The sequence below is a fragment of the Sinocyclocheilus rhinocerous genome, unplaced genomic scaffold, assembly GCF_001515625.1.
Source record: "Sinocyclocheilus rhinocerous isolate Xijiao unplaced genomic scaffold, SAMN03320098_v1.1 scaffold1938, whole genome shotgun sequence".
Lineage (NCBI taxonomy): Eukaryota > Metazoa > Chordata > Actinopteri > Cypriniformes > Cyprinidae > Sinocyclocheilus > Sinocyclocheilus rhinocerous.
In genome coordinates this window covers 847,850-873,038 of record NW_015629065.1, presented here as the reverse complement: position 1 = coordinate 873,038, position 25,189 = coordinate 847,850, and the positions used below count along the sequence as shown (strand labels likewise).

The 25,189-nt window shown below is 37.3% G+C and overlaps 1 protein-coding gene across 3 annotated transcripts; it reads left to right on the top strand.

Moving 5' to 3' along the window:
- The first annotated feature begins 1,850 nt into the window (after nt 1–1,850).
- pias1b (protein inhibitor of activated STAT, 1b) lies at nt 1,851–23,726 on the top strand. 3 transcript variants are annotated; one of them, XM_016550522.1, is made up of 14 exons: nt 1,851–1,967; nt 10,440–10,884; nt 14,570–14,654; nt 14,971–15,018; nt 15,386–15,476; nt 15,780–15,914; nt 16,012–16,117; nt 16,369–16,442; nt 16,786–16,946; nt 17,347–17,477; nt 19,809–19,989; nt 20,264–20,403; nt 21,093–21,133; nt 21,317–23,726. In XM_016550522.1, exons 1-14 carry the CDS (start codon nt 1,944–1,946, stop codon nt 21,647–21,649), a joined length of 1,995 nt encoding a protein of 664 aa, XP_016406008.1. In that variant the 5' UTR covers nt 1,851–1,943; the 3' UTR covers nt 21,650–23,726. The 3 variants fall into 3 exon arrangements, with proteins under 3 accessions (XP_016406008.1, XP_016406009.1, XP_016406007.1); XM_016550523.1 differs by having other exon boundaries at nt 15,780–15,923; nt 19,824–19,989; XM_016550521.1 differs by having other exon boundaries at nt 15,780–15,923.
- Nucleotides 23,727–25,189: the final 1,463 nt, after the last annotated feature.

Here is a 25,189-nt window from a genome sequence, read left to right as displayed (position 1 = left end):
TTTTATGGTTTTTAATGCTTATATAAGCAGCATGAGACGTCCAACTATAGGTTACGAAGGGTTAAGATGCACTACATGTATCCACTAACACACATTTGTTTTTAACTTGGTAACTGATTTTACTGCTACTTTAGTTTCTATCTCCATGTATTGTTCACAACAACAACTTTGAAGATGAGAAGGTACTGTTGGTTCTTTCCTCTTAGCCCATCAGCTTGCCTTCCGCAGAACAAGTATTCATGGACAACATCACAAGTAATGAGACCCCACTTTTACCAACTCGTGAAACTTAGGGTAAAAATAAGTGTTCTGTCTTCATAATTACTGCTGTTATGTAGTCAGCTGTATAGGTTTCTAGAACCTTGCTATTTTAGAATCTCAATAGCTAGGTCACATAAATTGAATTTTGCAATTATGCCTAAACTGGCAATCTATAGGCTATTGCTGATTTGTGCTTGTAGAATTGGTTAGGGTTAGGAAGACTGTATCTCTGACTCTACTGTATATTGAACAAGCTGTTTCCCCCTAAAAATAAACATATTACCATATTCACTGGTTTATCAATTTAAGTCTTTGCAATCATCCAGCACAAATAAGCAGAATAATTCGATGCAGAATAATGACTTTGTTCTGACACAATGAAAAACCAAAATAAAACTATTTGATGATAATACAACTAAAAGAAACTGGATAAAATAATAAATCCTTATGCCCTCCTGAGTTGGACTGCACTGCTACAAGAAAAAGGAAATAAAGCGTCTGTTAAGAGCAGACTGTAAGGTTAAGAGACGGAATTACAATAAAAGGTGTGCGTCTGCCATCTAGTGGACACCTTTATCATGGACTCGAAATAGGATTCAAAATAGTTTTGTGTTATTGTTATTACACTCTGAAACAAATCCGAAATATTTTCAAACATGCGTTCCTGTATAAAGCTGAAAATCAAGTAAGCTATGCTTGGTTCTTTAACGTGCCTGCTTAAAAGCGATCTTACAGAAAGAGTGTTTGATTCACCCTACACACATATGGACTACAAATGTATTCATTTATTTATTTGTGTGTTTAGGCTGATGGGATAAAAAGCCTAGCAAATAGCCAAACAGCAGAAATGTTACAAATAATACTTACTAGATGTTTACGATTTTATTAGAGGTCGGGGGCCCATTCTTCGTACGTCGCTAACTCGGTTAGCTGGCGTGGTTTCGAGTATCGATACGTAGCCCCTTTTAAACCAACCCATGAACGCGCAATTATCTCAGATAACTCAATCCAGCCATACTAATCATCAACAACTGGTGCGTTCAAAGAACCGAATTAGCCAGATCCTGATTAGCGCGATGATATCATCTTGGATGTGACATTTCATCTCAGATGACGTACGAAGAACGGGCCCCAGCTATCAACTCATATCCGTATTTTATTTTTATTTATCAAAACCAGCCAAAAGATGTAAAGGATTTTAGCATTGTTGAATGTAAATGCAAATTATATTTGGTTTTGATTTTGAAAGATGGATCATGGTTGTAAAAAAAAAAAATGCACGTGGTTACAAAATTACAACATGTCATCATCCCCAAACTTTTATTTTTTTTAATTCCTGTTTTTTTGTATCGATCCGTTCGAAAGAACCGATTTGTGGAAATGACTCGGACTTCCCATCACTGGTCAACTAATACAACTGAATGCAAATTAGATCCGATTATCTGGAAAGTATGTACCGTTAACTTTTTGTTTAATCAATTCAACAACAAATTTATGAATGGTATAAATTGATAAAGCTAATCTGGTTACCGGAGATCTTGTCGATGCCGTGTATTCCATTCAGGCAATGTGAAATCGCGTAATCCGCGCGCTAATTTTTGAACTACAGCGGGATTCCTGCACGTTTGAACCGTCCTGGTCACGTGCCAAGGCTCTGATCACGCTTGCGCCAGAGAAACAAGATGGCGGAGAGTGAGGAATTGAAGGTAAAGTGTAACCCGCAAATTACGTTCAATACAGCCTTTATACAAGACCTGTTCGGCAATGTTTTGCGTCCGACCTGTTCCTGCGATTGACTTTTGAATGAAGCGCCGTTCCGTATTTGATTTAAACGCGCTTTATGAGCAGTTTTGAGCCCTGTTAAAGGAACAGTGTTATTGTTGTGATGGATCCAGCTAGCTGCCAGCTAACCCGCACAGCTGTCTGCCTGCTCGTGTGAAATTAGCTCTCTTCCATCTGAATTAAGATATTAATATTGCTAATTGTTGTTTTAACGTTTAAATGAAGCGATTAAATGGTCCATGGAGCGTCAGAGGAGTCGGTCGTAAGTGTGAAGCAGCATGTGGGTGGTGCGTAGGCTGCTAACAGCCTGGAGATTCGGTACTTTGACAGTTAGGACTTATGTAAACCATTTATAAAAACAGACAACTGCCCAGTCTCATCATGACCTAGATATCTGACAACCAAGAGTGAATTTTGGGCATCATAGACACGTTTGAACCTTTGAATCGAGTATGTGACGTCCAAAAATGCTGTCTCTGTTTACACATCAACAGATTTTGATGCAAACAATCGACCACGGCCTGTTTCTTTTAGTTTCACTGTGATTTAGTAGAAAGTTTGTTTAAAGTTGGTGTGTGTTTAGCTGCTACATAGGTGATGCTGTGAGATTGTTTGTCCTGCATTGAGACAATATATGAAGACATTTTAATGTCTTCTGTCATTGTTGTTGTTTATTATGATGTGATTTGATTGTGCTTGATTGTCCCACACTTACGTTTTCTTGTTTTAATCATGATGTGAATTCCTAGTGATATTAAAATTCATTTGGTCAGCTATTTGTTGTTGTATTATAATGTTATTTCTTATGGAGAGGTACATGTAGACCTCTACTGGCTCTGATTCTGTCACTTAGACAGTATACTGTCAAAAGTAGCTGTTAGTTAATTTTAAAGCGTTTATGGATCAGACCATTTGGCAACAGTCTTTTTTTTTTTTTTCAAAAAGAGAAGACGAGGCATGATAACATGCCCCCTTATGTAGTAGATTTTTCTTTTTCATAGAATTAGTAGCTTTATTTGGCAATGACACATTGTACCATGATACTCTTGTTGGCAGTAACAAAACATCTATTTTGTTTTATTTCTTTTTTTTTTTTTTTGTAAAACTGCTGTTATGTTTTAAGCTTTGCATTTTGGATTTGTCATTATAGGAGGCATTTCCTGTTGTTTTGCAAACAATGACACGAACAATGAGCCAAAGATTTAGTTGGAGTACCAACTTGCTACATAGGGACAAGGACATTTTGCTGCCAGAATGTAAATATAAAATATTTGGTATGCTAACAGACAGCATTGGCATTACAGGCTGAAAATAATTGTCTTTACATTTGAATTTCAATTAAATTCATATGAAAGTGTAAAATGATGAAATATTGACATTCTCAGATGACATACTTTACCCTTTTGACTCCAATATCAGGAATGTTTTTTTATGTTCAATTACTGAACCTTTTGACCCATCACTGTCTGAAATAACTCTCTTAAGATGATGATCAAATGTACACCTGTTGTAGTACTTCTAGTTATAGTATGTTATTGTGAAATTTTAATACTAGCTTTTACAGTTGCATTGCAAACCTGTATCATAATGTTTGATGTATTAGTCAAAGCAAAAATCTGATAGTTTAAACCACTACCTGGTGCTTAATGAAACTGGTGATGTTAAACATGAATTAAAAAGTAATTTTCTCTTATCATTTTGTAAATTGTTGGAGATGTGAAGGTAGTTCATTATCAATACTTCAGCCTAATTTTAATTAATTATCAATTATAGTTTGATTTATTTCATTGTTATTGAGCATCAGTGCATTTGTGGGTTATGCAGGAAGGAAGCCTGCTTTTATGCAGGTATCAAAATTACATCCTTTCAGTGAAGTGCTTCCTATGGTTAAGTTATGTCTTTGTCATAACTGAGTCAAGGCTTATGATAACCACACTCATTGAAACTAAATCAGTAACCTTACTGTTAATTCAAGTAGTTGTTTTATTAAATGCACATTTTCTGAGAAGTAGTGTACTATTTAGACTGTTCTTAATTCAGAGATCAGGGGCCCGTTCTTCGTACGTCGCTTATTACATCCGAGATGAAATGTCACATCCAAGATGATATCATCGCGCTAATTCGGTTCTTCGAACACACCTGTTGTTGATGATTAGTAGGGCTGCTGTGTGTAAGACTCGAATACAATTATGAAGTAATAATTTTATGATTTAATAATCTTTCAGTGAGTAAAACTGGCTGTGTCTGTAGTATTAAAGACTACACAACATTATTATATTATTTTTAAATTAATTTTTAAATGATTATTATTTCAAATTATTGTCCCTGGATTAGAAGGGTACTCTTGTAATAAAGTAGCGGTGGTAGCGGACAGATTTTAAGTATCGATTCTGCTTAAAAAGATGCAATCTAATCATGTTTACATGAAATAAGCCTGTTCCCGAGCAGGTTTAAGCTTACGGACCTGTTTCTATGACAGCAACTCCGGGATGAGCTTCGAAGAGCCAAACAATCCAAGATCAAGCGAAATCGTCAACAATCAAATCCAGCTAACTGAGTTAGCGACGTACGAAGAACGGGCCCCAGACCTTAGAGCAGAGCCTGCTATTGTTTTATTTTGATGTTTTTGGAAGTAGTGCTGGAATTATCTGAGAGCCTAAAGAGATATTCTGTCATCATTTACTCACCCTCATGTTGTTCTAAATCTGTATGCTGTTTGTATTTTATGGTGCACAAAAGAGAAATTCTGAAGTCTGTGCTAGTCACTCACTCTTCATAATGAGTGGGTACTAAAGCTTTCTAGATTAAATTTCTGTTTGTTTGTTTTTTCCCTCTCAAAATTCTATAAAATTTGTAGCGCAGCAGTGCTTCGGACAGCCTGAGTTTGAGTCCTGGCATGTAGACCATTCCCGATCCTGTGGAAACAGATGCCAAAATATATAACTTGGAAGACTGTATCAGTTTTCTAAGAAAATTTCTGTCTGAGCACAAATTATTGTAATGGCTATTAAACAGTGGATCATGTATTAAAGTATAACAACCTGCAGGGTTCCCTCGGCCATGTAAACCCATGAAATAACAGGGAACTTTCATTTCTAAGCTTGAAATGAATAAAATGTAATAAAATCTAAAGTCATGTAAATTTATATAAGTCAAGTCACCTTTTTATACAATATTGATAGTTTCAAAGCAGCTTCACGGTAATAAACAGGAAAATAACACTACTAGTGTTACAAAGTTATTCACTTATGAAATGAATACAATTTCAGCTGCAAAGCATATCTGAAAAGACAAGTGTCATTATTCAACTCAATAACTCTCAATGTTGCAAAGTTCATTAATCAGCAGATCTATCTAGATAATGAGTTAAATTATTAATTTGAGGGCCCTTTTAATACGTTAGTTAAATGCAGTCTTTTTTTCTAATATGGGGTGGCCAACATTGATCCTGGAGAGCCACAGTCCTGCAGAATTTCGCTCCAACCCTAATCAAAGCACACCTGAATAAGCTAATCAAGGTCTAAGCCTTACTGCAAAGCTAAAAGCAGGTGAGTTTTTATCAAGGTTGGAGCAAAAATCTGCAGGACTCTGGCTCTCCAGGACCGACTTTGTTCTAATATTTTCTGCAAGGCGTCTTTTTCTTTATAAATTTATAATCTCTCACTGTGGATTTTTAGAAGAACTTTTTTCATGACCTGTGGTACTTGTTTTCTAGCTGCTAGTTGATTTAGTGAAAGTGAAGTGACGTGTGGCCAAGTATGGTGACCCATACTCGGAATTTGTGCTCTGTATTTAACCCATCCAAGTGCACACACACACCATGAACACGCAGTTGGGGGTTCGGTGCCTTGCTCAAGGGTCTCACCTCAGTCATGGTATTGAAGGTGGAAGAGAGTGCTGGTTATTCACTCCCCCCACCGACAACGGACCTGAGACTCGAAACCGCAACCTTCGGGTTACAAGTCCGACTCTCTAACCATTAGGCCACCACTGCCCTAATGGACTCAGCTTGTGTAGAAACCTTGTCTTCAGCATCCTGCTGCTTGTAGAGGTATATTTAGACGTGTGTTTACAGACCCAAGAGCCCATTTCCCATAGGGTATCTGTATCACTGAGAGATGACATTAGAGTGTAAATTGTCTCTAAAGTTATGCTTCAAACACTATTTCTATATAAATTACTATTTCACTATTTTGGGGTTAGTAAGGTTTTTCTTTTTTTAGCTTTTTATTCAGCATGTATTAATTTGATCAAAAGTGACAGTAAAGATACTTACAAAAGATCTGTATTTCAAGTAACTGCTGCTTTTTTTTATTAATCAAAGAATCAGAAAAGTATGTCACAATTTTCACAAAAGTATTAGCCAGTCCAGGAAAACTGTTTTAACATTAATAATAAAAATGTTTCTTGAGCACCAAATCAGCCAATTAGAATGATTTCTGGAAGATCATGTGATGCTGAAGACTGGAGTAATGATGCTGAAAATTCAGCTTTGCCATCACAGGATTAAATTGCATTTAAAAAAATATATATATAACAGAAAACGGTTATTTTAAATTGTAATAATATTTCACACAATATTACTGCCTTTATGAACATAAGAGGCTTTATTTTTCCCTACCGACCTCAAACTTGTGCAGGTGGACTCAGCCTGTAGCTGTGAAAATTCATGAGGTTTAGGATTCCTTAGAATCACATGAAGAAAGATGCCTGCTTGCTTAATCATCTGGAAGGTTTTTGCACAGCTCAGGGTCCACTTCCTATTCCTTTGTCTTCACAGGGTTATTGGGCCCTCATGAAGAGAATGAGCTCATCCTAATAAACCGTTTACTTAAGTGTTTGCTCCTTTCTCCCTGATCTCTCAGCTCCCTGTTGACCAGGGGCTTCAACTGTTTATCAAGAGTCCAGACTTTCAGACAGGTTGTGGGATATTCATTTGCTTTTAGAAGTATGAAAGAAAAACGTTCTGAAACCATGCTGGCTATGATCTACCAGAAAGATCAGGCTTTCCCATGGGTTCTTCTTGAATCACCAAACTTCTTGATCTCTTCTAGGTTTACACTGGGGGCCGTTCCTCACTACAATAGTATGAGAGCAAGAGTCTCATCATTTGTGTGCACCGGCAGTGAAGCCGTTTATTTGTGTTGAGAGGTGGGGTGGGTGGAAATTAATAAAGAGTGTTTGTGTCAGTATTTGTGTGAACAGTCCAGTTGGCACTTGGCAGTAAATTGGGGAGGGGACTCTGGTCTCTCCGAGGTGGAGAAATATGAGCCTCTGCTGGTCTGTGGTTCTCTTGTTTTCCCTGGAGCTGTGCTCCACTGCTTTTGTTATGAAAGCTCACTGGCCCAGGCTCAGGCTTGATCTTCCCTTCCCCCACTATTGCACCCTCTTCGCCTCTCTACTTGCCCATAGATTGTAATAGAATCCAAATGCCGGTACCACCAACACAGCCCTTTATAGTCTCAGAATATCCATGCACATGAGAAGTGGCTTTGATCCCACACAAGTAGGTGTTAACGTTTACACATGTGGTCAAACGCCGTACATGAGGGCCATCACAATTACAGGTCTGCGTCGCAAACAAAACAACACAATGCAAATGTTACAACCTAAAAATCCTTCAAAAACCTGACTTAATCTGCTTTTGGCAAACTGAACTGATTGTATCATCACTGACATGCCTTTTAGCCAGTATGACTATGTATGACTTATGGTTTATAATGAACACTCGTCCATGACAGAGCCTAAAGCTAATTTAGTCCTAGTAGGTCTACATTGTGTATAAAGCGTATAAATCATAGGTCCTATCGAACTGACTGGATAACCTCATTAAATCACCATCATTAAAAATGAGGCACCTAGACACTAGTTACCATGAGTTAGGTTGACTAATGTTTAAGTAGAAATGATGACTCTGTGATTTCACGTTGGAGATATCTGTCAGTAGTCACAACATCTTGCAAAATCTATTAAAAATACACTACTGTTCAGACGTTTGGGGTATTTTTTTTTAAACAATGTATATTTTTGTTCAGTAAAGATGCATTAAATTGATCAAAAGTGACAGTGAAGTTATAATGAACGCTCATCCATTACAGAACTTGATGCTAATTTTGTCTACATTGTGTATACGTCATATAAATCATAGGTCCTATCGAACAGACTGGATAATAGGGCTGAACGATTTTGGAAAATAATCTAATTGCGATTTTTTTTTTACCAATATTGCGATTGCGATTTAATATGCAATTATTTTTTAAAGCTCTTTATGTTCTGTATTCTTTTTCTGCTGATGGCCCGCGCTCGACTTGAAGCAGCGCTGCTTAGACCGATGGGTGTGTGTCATCAAAGTACTGCGAGAGCTATAAGACAGCGCGGACGTCTCCTTATACTTTCTCTCGCCGTACTTTGATGTCATACACCGATCTGATTTTCAAGTCTAACACACCTCTTTACTCTCGCGTGTCACGTAACCGTGTAATCGCAGCCTCTGCGATTGAAAAATCGCGTTTTTCCATATCGCGATATTATCGCAAATGCAATTAATCGTTCAGCCCTACTGGATAACTACATATTAAATCACCATCATTAAAAATACCATGAGTTAGGTTGACTAATGATTACGTAGAAATGAAACAATGACTCTGTGATTTCATCTTGAATATGTCTATCTGTCAGTAGGTGCAACATGTGGAAGTGGGTTATTCAGTAGTCAGTCAATATGCATTAAATTGATAAAAAGTGACAGTGAAGTTATGTTTCAAAGGATTTCTATTCCAAATAAATGCTTCCCTTTGAATTTTCTATTTTCAAAGAATCCTATTTATCAAAGTAATATGTATATTGTTTCCACAAAAAAATTAATCGGCACAACTATTTGTAACATTGATAATACTAAGAAATGTTTCACCAAATCGGCATTTTAGAATGATTTCTGAAGGATCATGTGACGGTGGAGACTGGAGTAATAGCTGCTGAAAATTCAGGTTTTCCATCACGGGAATAGATTGCTTTTTAAAATATATTAAAATAGACAAGAGTTAGGCTATTTTATAGGGCTGGGTTTTGACACAAATTTTACGATTAGATTCGATTCTCATTCACAAGCTTTCGATTCGATTACCGATTCGATTCTATATCGATTATTTTGGATATATATCAGGTACAGTACATGCCTAATTTTCTCAAGGAAAAAAAATATCTCAACTAATGCTGTAAAATATACATGATGAGAGTCAATTGGTACTACATTACTATAATATTGAAGGTTAAACATTTTTACAATAATAAAGTTATAGTTACATAATAATATTTCTACTTCAATTAGTTTTTTTTTAAATATAAACATTTAAATGGTGGCTGTCATAACTTGATGGATTTATACAAACATAAATGAAACGTTGAAGAACAGTAAAAACTATAATGAATATGTTATATGGTGCATATATTAAGCAAAATGCCCCTCTCTACAGTTTATTTTTCTATCTGACTAATGAGTTTATGGGCACCGAATATGTTTTTTCTGAGGTAAAGTTTGACGTTATGTGACATTGTTTACAAACTGTTATATTGACGTCTTTGCACGGCTGAAACAGATTGAGCGATTACATGAAACAGGATACGGATTGTAAAGTTGTACTCTTTCTTTTAACTTACCTTCGGATGTTTAGTCATGTTTATTTTGTGCTGAAACTGGTATTAATGTGGAGGAGATGATTCAGTTCACGTGCGCCTTGCGCTGCCGCGTCTGTTGAACTGAGGCGCTACAGCGATCTGTCACTCCACATGAAACATTGCCAAAACGGCATTTATACTGCAATACAATGGACAGTATTTGAAATCTGAGACTTTGTTTCATATTAAAAGTACCAAAGCACAATGCTTATTGCAATTTATTGGATGGGAAGTACCCTTCGATGTTCTGTCCATTAACTGAAAAAAAAACCAGGCTAGACTAATCGATTCTTGGGATTTAAGAATCGATATCGTTCCGTAAAAATGAGAATCGATTAATATCGAGATATCGATATTTTTTACCCAGCCCTACTATTTTATTTCATTATTTCACAATATTACCATCTTGGTGTGCTTTAATTAATATAAATGCAGCCTTGGTGAGCATAAGAGACTTCTTTAAAAAAACATTTAAAAAAAAATCTTACCGACCCAAACTTTTGAATGGTTTATGTTGTTACTATTTATTACTATTTTTACCACAAAAAAAAATACAATTACTCAACTATTTACTCTTTTACTCAACCATAGTTGATTAAATTTCCTATGCAATGTGTATTATTTTTTCCCCCTATGGAATGCACAAATTAAAAAAAATGTTTTTTTTGTTTTGTCGATTGCATAGTTTAACTCCTGTTTCTTCTATTATTTTTTTACAACAGCAAATGGTGATGAGCCTCCGTGTCTCAGAGCTTCAGGTTCTTCTAGGATATGCAGGCCGCAACAAACATGGAAGGAAGCACGAACTCTTGACCAAAGCTCTACATTTGTTGAAAGCCGGCTGTAGCCCTGCCGTGCAGATGAAGATCAGGGAGCTCTACCGCCGCCGCTTCCCCACAAAGATGGTGTCCCCGACAGACCTCTCCCTCCCTGGCATACACTCCACCACTGGAGGGGCTCCCCCAGGCCTGCCTGCCAGCCTGACACAGCTGGGATTCGATGGGCATGGCTCACCGTCTCTACTACCTGTCGCACTGCTTGGGCCGAAGCACGAGCTGGGCCTGTCCCATCTGGCCTCCACCCTTCACCCAGTCCATCCAGACGTCAAGCTCCAAAGGCTGCCATTCTACGATGTACTTGATGAGCTTATCAAGCCCACCAGTTTAGGTGAGTAATAGGAATGATCTCTAACAGCTGACTGTTTGATTATTAAGGTTGAATAGTGCTTCTACAGTAATGAATTTAGAAATGCAGCTTTTCAGAGAGTGTATAGCATGGTAAAGCCATTTCCAAGAAAGTTTGTCTCTAAAGTCATCTCCTTTGAAGCATCATTCTTTGTCCTGGATGAACATTAGCAGTTTTGTTAGCAGACTTTCTGATGCTATAGAGCAGGGGTTTTCAAACTGTGGGTCGCAGAGTGGGACAAGGTGGGTCACACAAAGTCACTTGGCTGCAGCTAAATTTGCATTTCAATGACACACACACTCACACAGTTGAGTCTAGGGCTGCACGATATACCAACATTATTTACGAATTGCAATATTCTTAGTGAGATTTTTGAATCGCAATTAAGTCCGCGATTTAAAACATGCGTTGCGTGTTTTAAATTTAAAAAATACTTTGTCTTTAAAGCGTTAACAGATTTTTTTTCTTTTGTTTAGTAGCCTATAATTTGGCCAAAATCTAGAAAATATGATGCTGTATTGGCTGTGACTAAGCGCAGCAGGTTAAGATACCAGATTTCTTCCTGGTTTTTTTTCCGTTCTTTTTTTAGTAGAAAACACTTTACTTTATTACTATTATTAGGCTATTATTGTTATTATTATTATTATTATAGGCAAAGGAAAAAGTTTAAAAAATAACATTATTAACCTGTGTTTTTTTTCTAGGCAAACTGGTTTCGGAACAATAATACAGAGGAACGCAGGAACAGAAACGTTAAAATATCGATTCTGCTCTGAGTGAACCGATTGGATTTTTTGTTTTTTTTTCGTTTTCAAGCTCTGATTAGGACAACCCACTACTACTAGTCGATTTTGAAAATCTGTATTTTTGTACATTCTTTAAAAGCAATGTAGGCCTCTTATGAAGACTTCACCTCCCCCACCTATACAAACATAAAGGTGCTCTTCAAGTGATTTATGGCTTATCAGATTGGACAAGGGCCACCTGTGCTATATTTAGTCGTCCAGCTCCTGCTAAGAATATAAGGCCAATATCAATGGAAAGGATGTGTCATTAAGCACGGAGGCTGTGTTAAAGCCTTTTTGCTTTGATAGTTATCTTGTCAGCAGGTTTAAGTGTTATGTACTTTTTCTGATTTTGGTCTGAGATGTTCACATAACTAGCCTTAGTGTTCTCACTTCAGGACATTTATGATTATTATTATGTGGATTTTTTAAGTGCAAGCCTGTCATTTTATTCTTTAAAAGAAAATGAATGCCAAAGTAAACACTCAGAATATATGTATTTAGACAGTTATGCCAAACGGCATCAAAAATGAATTGCAATGAGTGCAGTTTGAATCAAATCTAGGGTCTTAACCAATGCTTAGCTCATTTTGGAGTGTGGAAGCAGATTACCTTATTTCAAGTTTCATTTTCTTACAAGCACTCTTATAGAGTTCAATTTATGTGCAGATTGCAATATAATAAGTGCTTTTTGCTATTTAAGGCAAAGAACCCTTTAACATCAAATTGCTTTTCAAGCAACTTTCAGGAAACAATGGTCCTTCTCCCATATTGAGTTGAAGCCCCTCGGATTGAACATTCTTTCTAGGTCAATGTGATGAAAATGATTGGTGAATTTTGAGTTGTTTGAGCTGAGAGAGCAACCAGTGTTGATGGATCTTTTGCGCACCAGAGAATTGGCTCACTTCCTCTCCTTCCTCATGAGTACAGATTAATCATCTGCCAGCTTCTCACTGTTAAAGGGATAGTTCACCCAAAAATGAAAATTTGATGTTTATCTGCTTACCCCCAGGGCATCCAAGATGTAGGTGACTTTATTTCTTCAGTAGAACACAAATTATGATTTTTAACTCCAACCGTTGCAGTCTATCAGTCGTATAATGCATGGCAATGGTAACAAAATCTATGAGAGTAAAAAAAACATGCACAGACAAATACAAATTAAACCCTGCGGCTCGTGACGACACATTGATGTCCTAAGACACGAAACGATCGGTTTGTGCGAGAAACCGAACAGTATTTATATAATTTTTTACCTCTAATACACCACTATGTCCAACTATCTTTGGGCGCGCGCACGGCATCCGGTGCGTGAGGTGTGTACGCGCTCTGGCGTAGTTTACGCAAGCGCCGGAAGTGATCTCTCGCGCGTATACGTCACTCATTGTTTACACAGTGCACAAACATTGTAGGTACGACGGCTAATCAAAATGGTACTTACTTGCGCTTATCCGGATTGTTCAAACCGACTTAAAACTAAAAGATTACGTTCTCTCACGCGAACTCATTCGGGAGTGGTGACTTTCCACGTATTCCCAACTTCTGAGCCTGCTCGCCTGAAGTTACGGTTGATTGCTCTTCGGCTGGATATCAACACACCCATGAACGTAAACTACACCAGAGCGCGTACACCCCTCACGCACCGGATGCCGTGCGCGCGCTCAAAGCAGTTGGACATAGTGGTGTATTAGAGGTAAAAAAAAATGATATAAATACTGTTCGGTTTCCGGCACAAACCGATCGTTTCGTGTCTTAGGACATCAATGTGTCGTCACGAGCCGCAGGGTTTAATTTGGATTTGTCTGTGCATGTTTTTTTTACTCTCATAGATTTTGTTACCATTGCCATGCATTATACGACTGATAGACTGCAACGGTTGGAGTTAAAAATCATAATTTGTGTTCTACTGAAGAAACAAAGTCACCTACATCTTGGATGCCCTGGGGGTAAGCAGATAAACATCAAATTTTCATTTTTGGGTGAACTATCCCTTTAAACTCTCTCCACTTTAAGTGGAATAGATTTTCCTCTTCACATGACTACTCAAGTGGTCAGTGTGCAGAAAACACGCACCCCTTATTTCAGTCTCTTTCATTGAGTTCAGCCACCTGTGTGTGCGGTTTGGAGCGCCTGTAGAGGTGCAGATAGAGCTTCCTCTTATCTCTCTCTCTTGCTCCTGAAACCCTTGCTTCATTTAAGGAGATTGGGTTATGTAACCCCAAGTTATTTTTAGCCATGTTGTAGAGTTTGGCTTTGAACTAAACTGCACACGCGTTTAAAGTAGTTCCACAGAAAAGGACCAGCAACCTTGTGTCTGTAACTGAGATGATGCTTTGTTATCGCTTTGAGATAATAACTTTACTTACTGTTGGTTGCTTGGTCAAGGATGCTGTCAAGAAATATGTAAATATATACTATATAACCAAAAGTATGTGGACCAGCAGAAATTATTTACATTACAAGGAAGCTGGTCCTCCCTGACAGTTTCCTCTTCAGTAAACACACCAGACTTACTAAAGCATTTCTTTAGGACTGTAAGGAACAGAAAAGCCCCTCTCCAAACATTTGCTACAAAGTTGGCAGCACACAGTTCTCTAAATGTCATTCGTATGCAGTACATATTTTCGAAATTGCTACATAAATGACTAGTTGGTAAGCTCCCTGAACTGTTCTTTTTCGTAAGACAGTCACATTTAAATGGTAAAAACATTGAATTCCTTGTTATTTGTATCCGTGTAATATGATTGTAGCAATGAAAATGACTCACTAGCTTGGCTGACCTTTCCTTCACAGAGTTCTTCAAGTCTCATCACTGTCATTTTATCAATAGAGCGATGGGTTCTCCATCTTTTGTAATCGTCTCCTCTCTTTTTGTTTTACAGCCTCAGACAGCAGTCAGAGGTTTCAGGAAACATGTTTTGCGTTTGCACTAACGCCTCAGCAGGTTCAACAGATTAGCAGTTCAATGTAAGTGTGGGGATATTAAATTACATAGTTGGACAAGGTAACATGGTTCAAGTGCTTGAAATACTCTAACTAATTTTGAGCTTGTAATAAATTTGAACTAAAAAAGCTATTTCAGCCAGAACTGAAACCCTGCTGAATTTAAAACAGCTGTTTAGCAGTTTATCTTGTCTTTTTAGATATCTTCCTTTTGTTCTTACATAGCAGACAATAGTGCTAATCAAACGTGCCCAAGCGAGCGATCCTGTAGAATGTCTGGCATGCTTTTCTCTCCTACGCTCTATCACATTCCTTTACTCCCACCCTCTTGTCTCGACAGGGACATCTCTGGGACCAAATGTGACTTCACCGTGCAAGTACAGCTAAGGTATGATAAGACAACAGTTTCCCACAAAAGATCCTCAATGCTCAGCTGGACTGGAAACATGCAGCAAAATAATTATTTAAAGAGTTTTTTTACTTGCCACCATTGTTTAATGTTTTGTGTTATCACAAAATCTTATGATAATGTAAAACTTAGTGTTTACCATATAAAATAGCAAATTCTTTGCTATTGAAAGTGTTGTGCGGTTGGATATGTGTATTTGAATGTGTTGTGTCTATTTTCTGATTTCCTGTGTTGAGGCTAACCTACCCCCATTTTCGTAGCTTTCTTTTGTTTGGGTTTCTGAGAGAGAGAGTCTTGGAAATCTTTCCCACACATTCCTAAAGGAATCTCAACACATATTTTTCAGGTTTTGCTTATCAGAGACAAGTTGTCCTCAGGAAGATCATTTCCCACCCAACCTTTGTGTGAAAGTGAATGGAAAACCCTGTAACCTCCCTGTGAGTCTGGCTTTATTTTTGGTCACAAATCACCAGGAATCTTTCAGTCCATCTGCTAATGACAGACAAATTGTTTGAAACAATGATAAACAATATACTCGCATTTAGTCATTTTGCAGACGCTTTTATCCAAAGCGACTTACAATTTCCTTACAATTTATGGTGTAAGGAAAATATTTCTATTACTATTATAACTATTATCCTATATTACTATTATAACAAAAAATATTTCAGATACAAACATTTATCTGTAGTTTATTGTTTTATGTGCTAAACTCAATGATGTTTTGTGGTTGTCCTCAGGGATATCTTCCCCCAACCAAAAATGGAGTGGAGCCAAAGCGGCCGAGCAGACCCATCAACATTACCTCCCTGGTTAGGCTGTCTACAACAGTTCCCAACACCATTGTTGTGTCATGGACGTCGGAAATCGGAAGGGTAATGAATGTAAATCTGTTTGAAATCTATTTCTTGATGGATTTAAAATTGAAAACCATCATCAGAATGTGTTTTAAATACTGTGTTGTCCATACAGAGTTACTCCATGGCAGTGTACCTGGTCCGACAACAGTCCTCCTCAGTTTTGCTACAGAGACTACGGTCAAAAGGCATTAGAAACCCAGACCACTCAAGAGCACTTAGTAAGTTAACTCTAGACTTATAACAGTTGGATTGAGCCTTTATATAGCTGAATGTCTTCCACTTCAAGTATTTTGGAACATTTTCGCTATTTTGTTTAAGTGATTATCAAAATAAAATGTTTTTCCAATAACCTGTAAAGTTACAGAGCTTACTTGAGCTACCTGTTAGCAGTGTGTGGATATGATTGGAGATATTCAATGTCGTGAATCAAGTGATGTGATTGAGTCCATGTTTTGTGCTTTGTCTTCAGTCAAAGAAAAGCTTACCGCCGACCCTGACAGTGAGATTGCCACCACCAGTCTGCGAGTCTCCTTGCTCTGTCCGGTGTGTAATGGACCCTCAACCCTGAATAAAGATTTTATTCTCTTCAAAGGGTTCTGTTAAACCTTTTAATGTTCCTTCGGACACAATTGCATTAATCATTTTGTCAGAAAAATGAAACTCTTTCTTTTCACCAAGGCCACTGAGCCCTGCTTATGACTCTCTGACTTCCCATATTGTGTTCTTTGTCAATTTAATAATTTTAAGCGATGGAGAATAAACCACAAGCTAGCAGTTTAGAAATAAGATACTACTGTATAATCATCATTCAGTTATAAAATTTGAGAGCAATATGTGGCCAATATAATGTATGCTGATGTGTGTCCATCTGTGTGTAAATGAACAGCTCGGAAAGATGCGGTTGATGATTCCCTGTCGAGCGCTCACCTGCTCACACCTGCAGTGCTTTGATGCTACGCTCTACATCCAAATGAATGAGAAGAAACCCACCTGGGTGTGTCCGGTGTGCGACAAGAAAGCCCCATTTGAGCACCTAATTATTGATGGGTCAGTGCTGCTCTCACCTTTTATACCTGTGATTGTGGGCCATCTTAAATCTACAAACACTCCTGTAATTGTTTTTTGTTCTTTTTTCTTTCTTTTGAAGTACCAGTCATTTCCTGTGTATGAGCATTTATCACTAACATTCAAAAGTTTGGAGCTGGTAAAATTTTATTTTTTTAAATATATTAAAACATTATAAACATCTTTATTTTCTTACTTACTTCACACGTACTTACTTCAGTTCAGTTTCAATTCACAATCAATTTAATGCATCCTTACTGGAAAAAGTGTATTATTTTCTTTAAAAAAAACTTTTGAACGTTAGTGTATGCCGGCAAATTGGGAAAAGTCTTGGGAAAGTTGTGTGTGTGGTTTTTTTAAAGGTATGTTTGTTTCTGTATAGGTTGTTCATGGAGATCCTGAGCAGTTGTGTGGACTGTGATGAGATCCAGTTTAAGGAAGATGGTAATTGGGCTCCTATGAGATCCAAGAAGGTGGTACAGGAAGTGTCAGCCTCGTCAAATGGCATTGAAGGTATTACAACAAAGACTGTTATATTTGTTAGGAGTTATGGAGACAATAGACAGTTGTGTCTCAGTCCTGTAGTAAAAATTTTACACATTTGCACTAGGGGTGTAACGGTTCACAAAATTCACGGTTCGATACGACACAGTGGTGTCACGGTCCGGTTCGGTACGGGGGTTATATTGGTTACGTCGCAATGTTGGAAATATTTCTGTTTTAAACCATGAAGGCGAGCCAATGGATATATCACACTCAAGCAACGTGCAAACTTTGCGCAAGAGTTATGCCGGTGAACATCTTAATCTCAGTCAATTCACTATGCAGAAAGTGAAAGTAAAAACGGACTGACGGCGTGATGACGGAGCTTTCGGCATCTGACGCCGCATATTCTCTCAGAGATCTACTTCAACATGTGCTGATAACGGTATATAGCTAACTGTTTTCATTTATTCCCTTAATATTTCTAATATTACATAGTGAAAAAAAATTAGAAGAAACATATTTCGTGTTAAAACAGGTTGTTTTTGAAAGTCGGTGCTTGAAATAAAAGCTTTTTATTTCATTGATTTTTATTGATGACTTTTGATGATTGGTGTTAATATTTTAATTGTAAGCCTATAATTCATTGTATAATAGACCCGTTTTAAAATACATTTTTTTTTAAACATTTTAATTGAGGAGTAAATAGCCTAGTCTTTTGTTATCCTCGCAGCACGTCAGTTATTTGTTAATTATTGTGGGGCAAATTAATTGTAATTTTAATTTAATAATAAAAGTAACTTCATAATAGGCATTAAGGGCTGGGCGATATAGCTAAAAAATGTATCAACGATACAATGTTTCATATCGTTCGGTATTGATAATTATTGACATTTTTTATAACCTTTTTTAAAACAAAGAGCAATAGAATTTTTTTTTTAATTTAACCACTGTATTTTTAAATTAACCCAATTTATTGAGACAAACAACAAATATTTTTTGTTTTAACAGTCAAACACAAAATAAAAATTAAACAAATATCTCGTTTCTAATGTTTTATATGCAGATTAAATAGGTCTTAAGGAAACTTTTGGCTTGTTTCCCGAGGCCACAGGAGGGCACAATGAGCAAAATAATGCCGCGCATTAAATTGTCAACGCAAGGAAAAACATGCATTACGTCTAAAATAACTCATATAAATCAAATATAATTTCGTAAATTGCATAAACAATTATGTACAGAACAGCATCATGTATTTATGCATTGCTTAATACAAAGAGCCGAATCGCCCATCACACAGATTGCCTTTAAAAACATTAATTGTGGATTAAACTTCCACAAATTCGTGACGTGTTTTCTAAAAGTTTAAACTGTTTTAACTTTGCATGGTGAGATGCAAGTGCAGCAGTCATATTTGTCTGTCTAAAAAATGCTCTGAATTTGCGTTCTGTGTGAATGGCTTGGTTTCGGTTTTAACCTAATCAACATTTTCTACGCATTGAGCTACTATATTTCTCTAATATTTTGAATGAATAACGCAGCAGCGGCACGTCTCGTGGGATAGACTACAAAACATTGAAATGCAACAACGTCACTTACATCATCATCACTGCATCTCGTGCTCCACTGATGACACTACCTGAAGCACACCTAACATTTGATTGTACTATTTTTGCATTAAAATGCAAATGTTTATTTTAAATTTGACTTATATAAAAAAAAAAATCACAATCCCCTCATCACAGGCAGGCACAGCACTCAATTCAGCATGTGTTTGTGTGTGCTGTCTGCGTCACTCATAGCACGTGCCTATATCATGCGCTATATCGAACTTTTTTTCTATCGTTATAGAAGGTGTACCGTCGATAAATATCGATACCATTAATAAAAATAAGGCCTAATAAAAATAAGAATGTAACGGGCCTACATTAATTGGAAATGCCAAATATCTTAATATTGCCAACAATTGATGTTTTTGACAATATCTCTGGCTATCGTCGATACAAGATCATCGTCTTTTGACGCAACCCAGCGAGGGCAGGTTATCGCGGGACCTTTCACAGTGCGTGTCCTGCGTGCCCGTCCGCTAACGTTACGCCACTGAGCAGATAGCACGTTGCAGTGGCACTGAGAACATTATATTTCACACACTTTAAGCTCTTTTATTTTCCAAATGTAATGGGACAAGTCCAACGGATCGAATCGTTCGGTTTGTAATGCGTACCGAACCGAAAGCCTTGTACAGAACGGTTCAATACGGATACTTGTATCGTTACACCCCTAATTTGCACGGTACAGTATTAAACATAGTAAGTACATGGTGATTCAAGGAGGTCTGTTTTTTATGCTTCTCTCTTGAAGACTCGTGTCGGTCAGTTATGTCAGACCACAGAAACCGTTCGTCCCACAGCAGTAGCAGTAAGAAAGTGGAGGTGATTGACCTGACGCTGGACAGCTCCTCAGATGAGGAAGATAATGACGAGCCTCCACCTAAAAGAGCCTGTCCATCTCTATCACCAACCTCCTCGCCTGTCAACAAAGGGTGAGAATTTATTTTTCATTTATTTAGAACAGTATATCTATTGTTTTAACTTTTTAAAACCCAACAAATGTTTTTGTAAAATGCTTTAAAAAGTAATATTTGTGAATGGTTTATTATAAATGGCAGTTTGATTTATATTTTGTCAAATAAATTCACGTTCAAGTGTGGTTTTATAATTGTTTTGATAATATTTGGAGCCATTGTATTTGTTACTTAAAATATTATTTTAATATCTGACTAGTTTTCCTAATTATTTTGTTATATTTTGCTGCAGAGTGTTAAATCTGCATCATCAGGCATCTCCACTGGCACGAGCTCCCAGCATGCCAGCAATGGAGACAAACTACATCCCTCCCCCTCCTCCTCTCATCCAGGACTACCATCACTATTACCACACACCCAGTGAGCTCTCGGGTACTGTCATCATTTCAATAATAAAATATTTGATGTATTGTTTGTGCTGATTTGCCTGCGTTATCACTACCGTTCAAAAGTTTGGGGTCTGTAACATTTTGAAAGAATTTGAATTGAAAATTCTTGCAAGGCTGCTTTTTAAAATCACAAATACAGTAAAACAGTGTTTTGAAATAGTATTACTATTTTAATATACTTTAAGATGGAATATATTTCTGTGATTGCAGAAATCATTCTAATTTGCTGATTTGGTGCTCGAAAAAACATTTCTTATTATCAGTGTTGAAAACAGTTTGCTGATTAATATTATTGTGAAACCTTTTTTTTCAGGATTCTTTTAATAGAAAGTTCAGAAGAACAGCATGTATTTGAAATGGAAATCTTTTGGAAAGTTTTTGGAAAGGCTTTACTTCCACTTTTGATCAATTTAATGCATGCTTGCTAAATAAAAGTGTGTATTTCTTTTTAAAAAATGACTAACCCCAAACTTTTGAAGGATAGTGTAGTTGTCGCTGATAGTAATCCATTATTTGCTTTGCATAATTTAAACATATTATTTGTTCATGTAATTTTGTATATTCAATCTAGGATTTCAAAGTTAAAGGATTTTGAAAATTTGTTGTAATTAAAAATGTCAAAATATTTCGTAAAAAAAATTATGCCAAACAACTTCTTTTCTTGTTCTACAGATCTGAATTTCTTCTCATTTTTACAAGGGGACAATCACCAGGTAGGTTCACTCTCTGATACAGCAGCTAGAGGGCAGCATTGTGCTCAAACAAACGTCTGTTTAACCACTCCAGGTGCCAAACTAGATGGATTAGATGCACTAGGGCCTATATCTGACTGAGAGATAACATTTTTAATTAAACATCAGCATAGCCTTAAGTTGTTCATCTCTACTTCTCCACAGCATTATAACATGGTCATGGCCGCTGCCGCCGCAGCCTCGGCTTCTGCGTCAGCGTCAGAAGACCACGAGCTGCTGTTGAACCGCTTCATGCCCTACGGTTCATCTCAGCTCTTCCTGGAGCAGTCGGGGACGCCGGCGAGCAGCTCGCTAGTGCCAGCCAATGGCAGCGGGGGCAGCAGCAGCGGAAGCAGCAGCAGTCTGGTGTCCTCCAGCAGTCTGAGAGACAGCCACCCACACAGCAACGTGGCCCGCTCGCGCTCTGACGCTGCCGCCGCCGCCGCCGCTGCGTCCGTAATATACGGCTCCATCCCCGACGTCATTTCACTGGACTGACCACGCCGGGGGTCACGCAATCGGACAAGCCTTTATCACAAACAACAGGAGGACGCGGAAGGAGCTTTGTGCACTCGTGGTCGGATTTAGATGTGAATAGGATGGAAGGTGGGGAGAACAAAAAAGAGAACAAAGACTTTTGTAAAGAGAAGAATAAAATTGCTGTGTACAGAGAAGAAAAATCTATTTTCAGTTTTACTTTTGTATATAAACAATAGGACGCTGCCTACCCAGTGAGTGACTTCAGTTGGTATTTTCTCCATGGATACTGAAGATGTTTTTCACTGCTCTGTGTTGTTCCTTGATTATCTTATTCTGTACCTTTTATACTTTTTGCTATTTTATTTCACTTCAAATAATTATTTCAGTCAAAGTAATAGAATGGCAGTCATCGTTATCATTTTATTTTCGAAGACTCTTTCCCTCAGCCATTGTTTGATCAGCGAGGGAACATCAAGTTATTTAATGCCATTATCCTGTGCAGGTAATTTATTATTGCTTTTAAGTTATGTAGGATGTATGCTGTACAGAAGCATTCCCTTATGCCAATACAGAATCTAGCCACGACATGCTTGAAGAGTTCGACAGAGGTCACGTCTTATTCCAGTTGCACATTCTTTCTCATCCATCACCACATTAAGTATGTAAGAAGTGGAGTTTGGTTTCAGTGCCCAGATTTGCTGGTTAGTACCTGAGGTAAACTCTTGTACTTTTTTGATGTTGTTTGTCTGAACTAAACCTCAAAAGACAAGGTGTGGTTCGCAAAAACAGCGCTGAGGGTATCAGACGCTATAGCATACCTCATTTAGTTTGTTGCAGATATGACAGAAAAATAACCAGAACGATGCAGTAGCCGTAGTGCAGATGTTAATTATTTCCTCAAGACAGGAACCTTACAGAAGTGTAATATCCCTCGCCAGCAGACCTTAGGATCCCAATTTGGTCCCAAGATTCCAGCTATCGAACACCAGTTGACAGCTTTGTGTAAAAATGGCTAAACGCACTTGCCATTTCCATTTGGTGTCGTTATTCCATTTTAAATGTCGAGAACGCCATGTATGAAATGTCATTTTCTCGAGGTCTGTGTGGTTTGGGCTTCAGGTTGGGCTACAATTTATAGATTTTCAAAGTGTGCTTGGAAGGTGACCTTATTGCAACATAATCTGTGCTGTCTGTTTTCGTCTGTTTAAAATTGAATTTATTTATTTTATCTATATATTATATTTTTACTATTTGTTTGATCACGCATTACTTTCATGCATTTATTTCGTAATTATTTCAAGAGCTCTTAACACTTGCTTTGCATTGTACAAGTAGCTAATTACGTGTCCTTGTCTCTCTTTCTCTCATATTTGTTCTATATGAGACAACTGAGGCACTAATTCCACAATCATACTTGCTGTGTCACATTCAACTTTGGTTGAAATTAAACAGGATAAAAGCCAGCTGCGTGTGCACATCCTCTAGCTGCATTGTAATGTGACATCTGTTTGTCATTGATTCTCGTGCATTAAAAAAAAAAAGGTTGTGGAACAGCTAATGTTAGGCCTGGATGAACGTTAGCACACTTTTAATCTCTTGATGACAGCCAGTACACAAAAGAGTCCACTAACCTTTCTAAATGAGTGATTTTTGTCTTTCTAAATGAGTGATTTGCAAATTAACAATTGGATTGATGAACCCGTGCTTGTTTAATTTATATATTTTTACCTTTGCACTGAGTTACTTGATAGCACACAAAATTGAGACCGCCGTCATTCTACACAAATCTCCCATTTGACATTGCACTGAAATCATACATTTCATGTGCCCACTGATCCGCTATGTCCTTGAAATATACCACTAGACAGTCAGTCTGTTGTAGCTGTACCAGTAACTGGCAAGTATGAACTCTCTGCCTTAAGTTCTTCTCTTACAGTATGGTACGCTATGAGAGAAATCATTATGTACAGGAAACCAATACCAGTTTGTACAAAATATTATATGAATTATTTATTATTTGAATTGGGATACATTGTTTACTTAATGAATGTTACTTGTTTATGTAGAGAGCGGTTTAGCTGTAATAAAACAAATACATTAAAATCTTTTCTATTTCTGTCTTATCTGTATTTTGGTCTTTTTGTTTGACCTCTGGTTGCAGAAAGAAGGTTACTTTCTATGCTTTTTTCAGGGTGTAATGAAACCAACTCTAACAATGAGAAAAAAAAGGTTATTTCTTAGTTGTGCATTGGGTGAATTATTAAATATTATTTTAAACTGTTAGAAATACATTGCAGGTGCTAAATAACTATCACACAGAAATTAAAAATAGCCTATGTTTAAAAAAAGCCCAAGATTTAATAAAATGACTTTTCACTTGGGGTTTTTGATTTGATTTGCGAAAAGCTGGTATTATTTAAATCGGTAGATTCTCTTGATTAATTTCATATTTATTAGCACCGAAGGTGCATAGGCACCTATTGTATCCGTTGGCCGTCGCCGCCTCTTTCTTCTTCCGCTCGAGTCTATGACAAGAAAGTTATGAAATTTGGTACACTGATAGAGGACAGTCTCATCATTAACCACAGCAAATTTGGTGTCTCTAACTCAAACTCTCTAGCGCCACCACTTGTCCAAAGTTTCACTCATATTTATGCTAATAACTTTTGAACCATAAGGTCTAGAAGAAAAAAATAGTTTTCTTCTGAATCCTTGGCTCATGGCAAAATAAAAAATGTGTAAGGTCAAGATTCTTCTGAATTTTTTTAATAGTTCGAAAAAACAAATTTTTTTTTTAAACCCATCCTAGATGGTTTGTCTGATTTTCACCAAATTTGGCTCAAATTGTCTTCAGACCATGCTGGCAAAAAGTTATAGAATTCAAGTTCATCCGTCAAACCATTCTCAAATAACACATGAACGAATTCGACAAAGAGCACGCAAAAATGGATGTGAGGCTATATCTCCACAACGGTATTGAGACCAAACTTGGTGTGTGTTATAATAACCATGACCTGAGGCTATCTGCACAGTTTCGGTGCAGTGCCACCTAGTGGTCGGGAGATATGAAAAATGGCTATTTTTGCTAATATCTTCTGAATGGTTTGGCCACAAACTGGTCACAAAAATGGTCTCTTTAGATTTTATGAAAAATGGCTATTTTTGCTAATATCTTCTGAATGGTTTGGCTACAAACTGGTCACAAAAATGGTCTCTTTAGATTTGGTGCAGCATGCCGAGTCGAGCCATACCCAATTTTCCCATGTCAGCCATTTTGGGTGTCGGCCATTTTGGATTTTGTTGTAAAATGTTATATTTTACGAATGAATTGGCATATCATTACGAAACTGGACATGTGTCTTTGGCACCATGCCCTGATGGTACTGAAGAAGTTTCAGAGCAGTGCCACCTTGTGGTCAAAAGTTATAATTAAATTTTAAAAAATTATAATGTTTGAATAAATTGGCCTATTGTAATGAAACTTTATATTCTCAATATATTCTTCGGGTCATGCCGAGAACATAGATACCAATTTTGCCATAGTCAGCCGAACTTCCT

What these genes read in the sequence shown, in the direction of transcription:
- pias1b (XM_016550521.1), top strand. Translation starts at nt 1,944, where the DNA reads ATGGCGGAGAGTGAGGAATTGAAG. An exon ending in ACCGTGCAAGTACAGCTAAG is followed by an intron (nt 15,019 to 15,385) that starts GTATGATAAGAC and finishes CATATTTTTCAG; the next exon opens with GTTTTGCTTATCAGAGACAA. An exon ending in GAGTCTCCTTGCTCTGTCCG is followed by an intron (nt 16,443 to 16,785) that starts GTGTGTAATGGA and finishes GTAAATGAACAG; the next exon opens with CTCGGAAAGATGCGGTTGAT.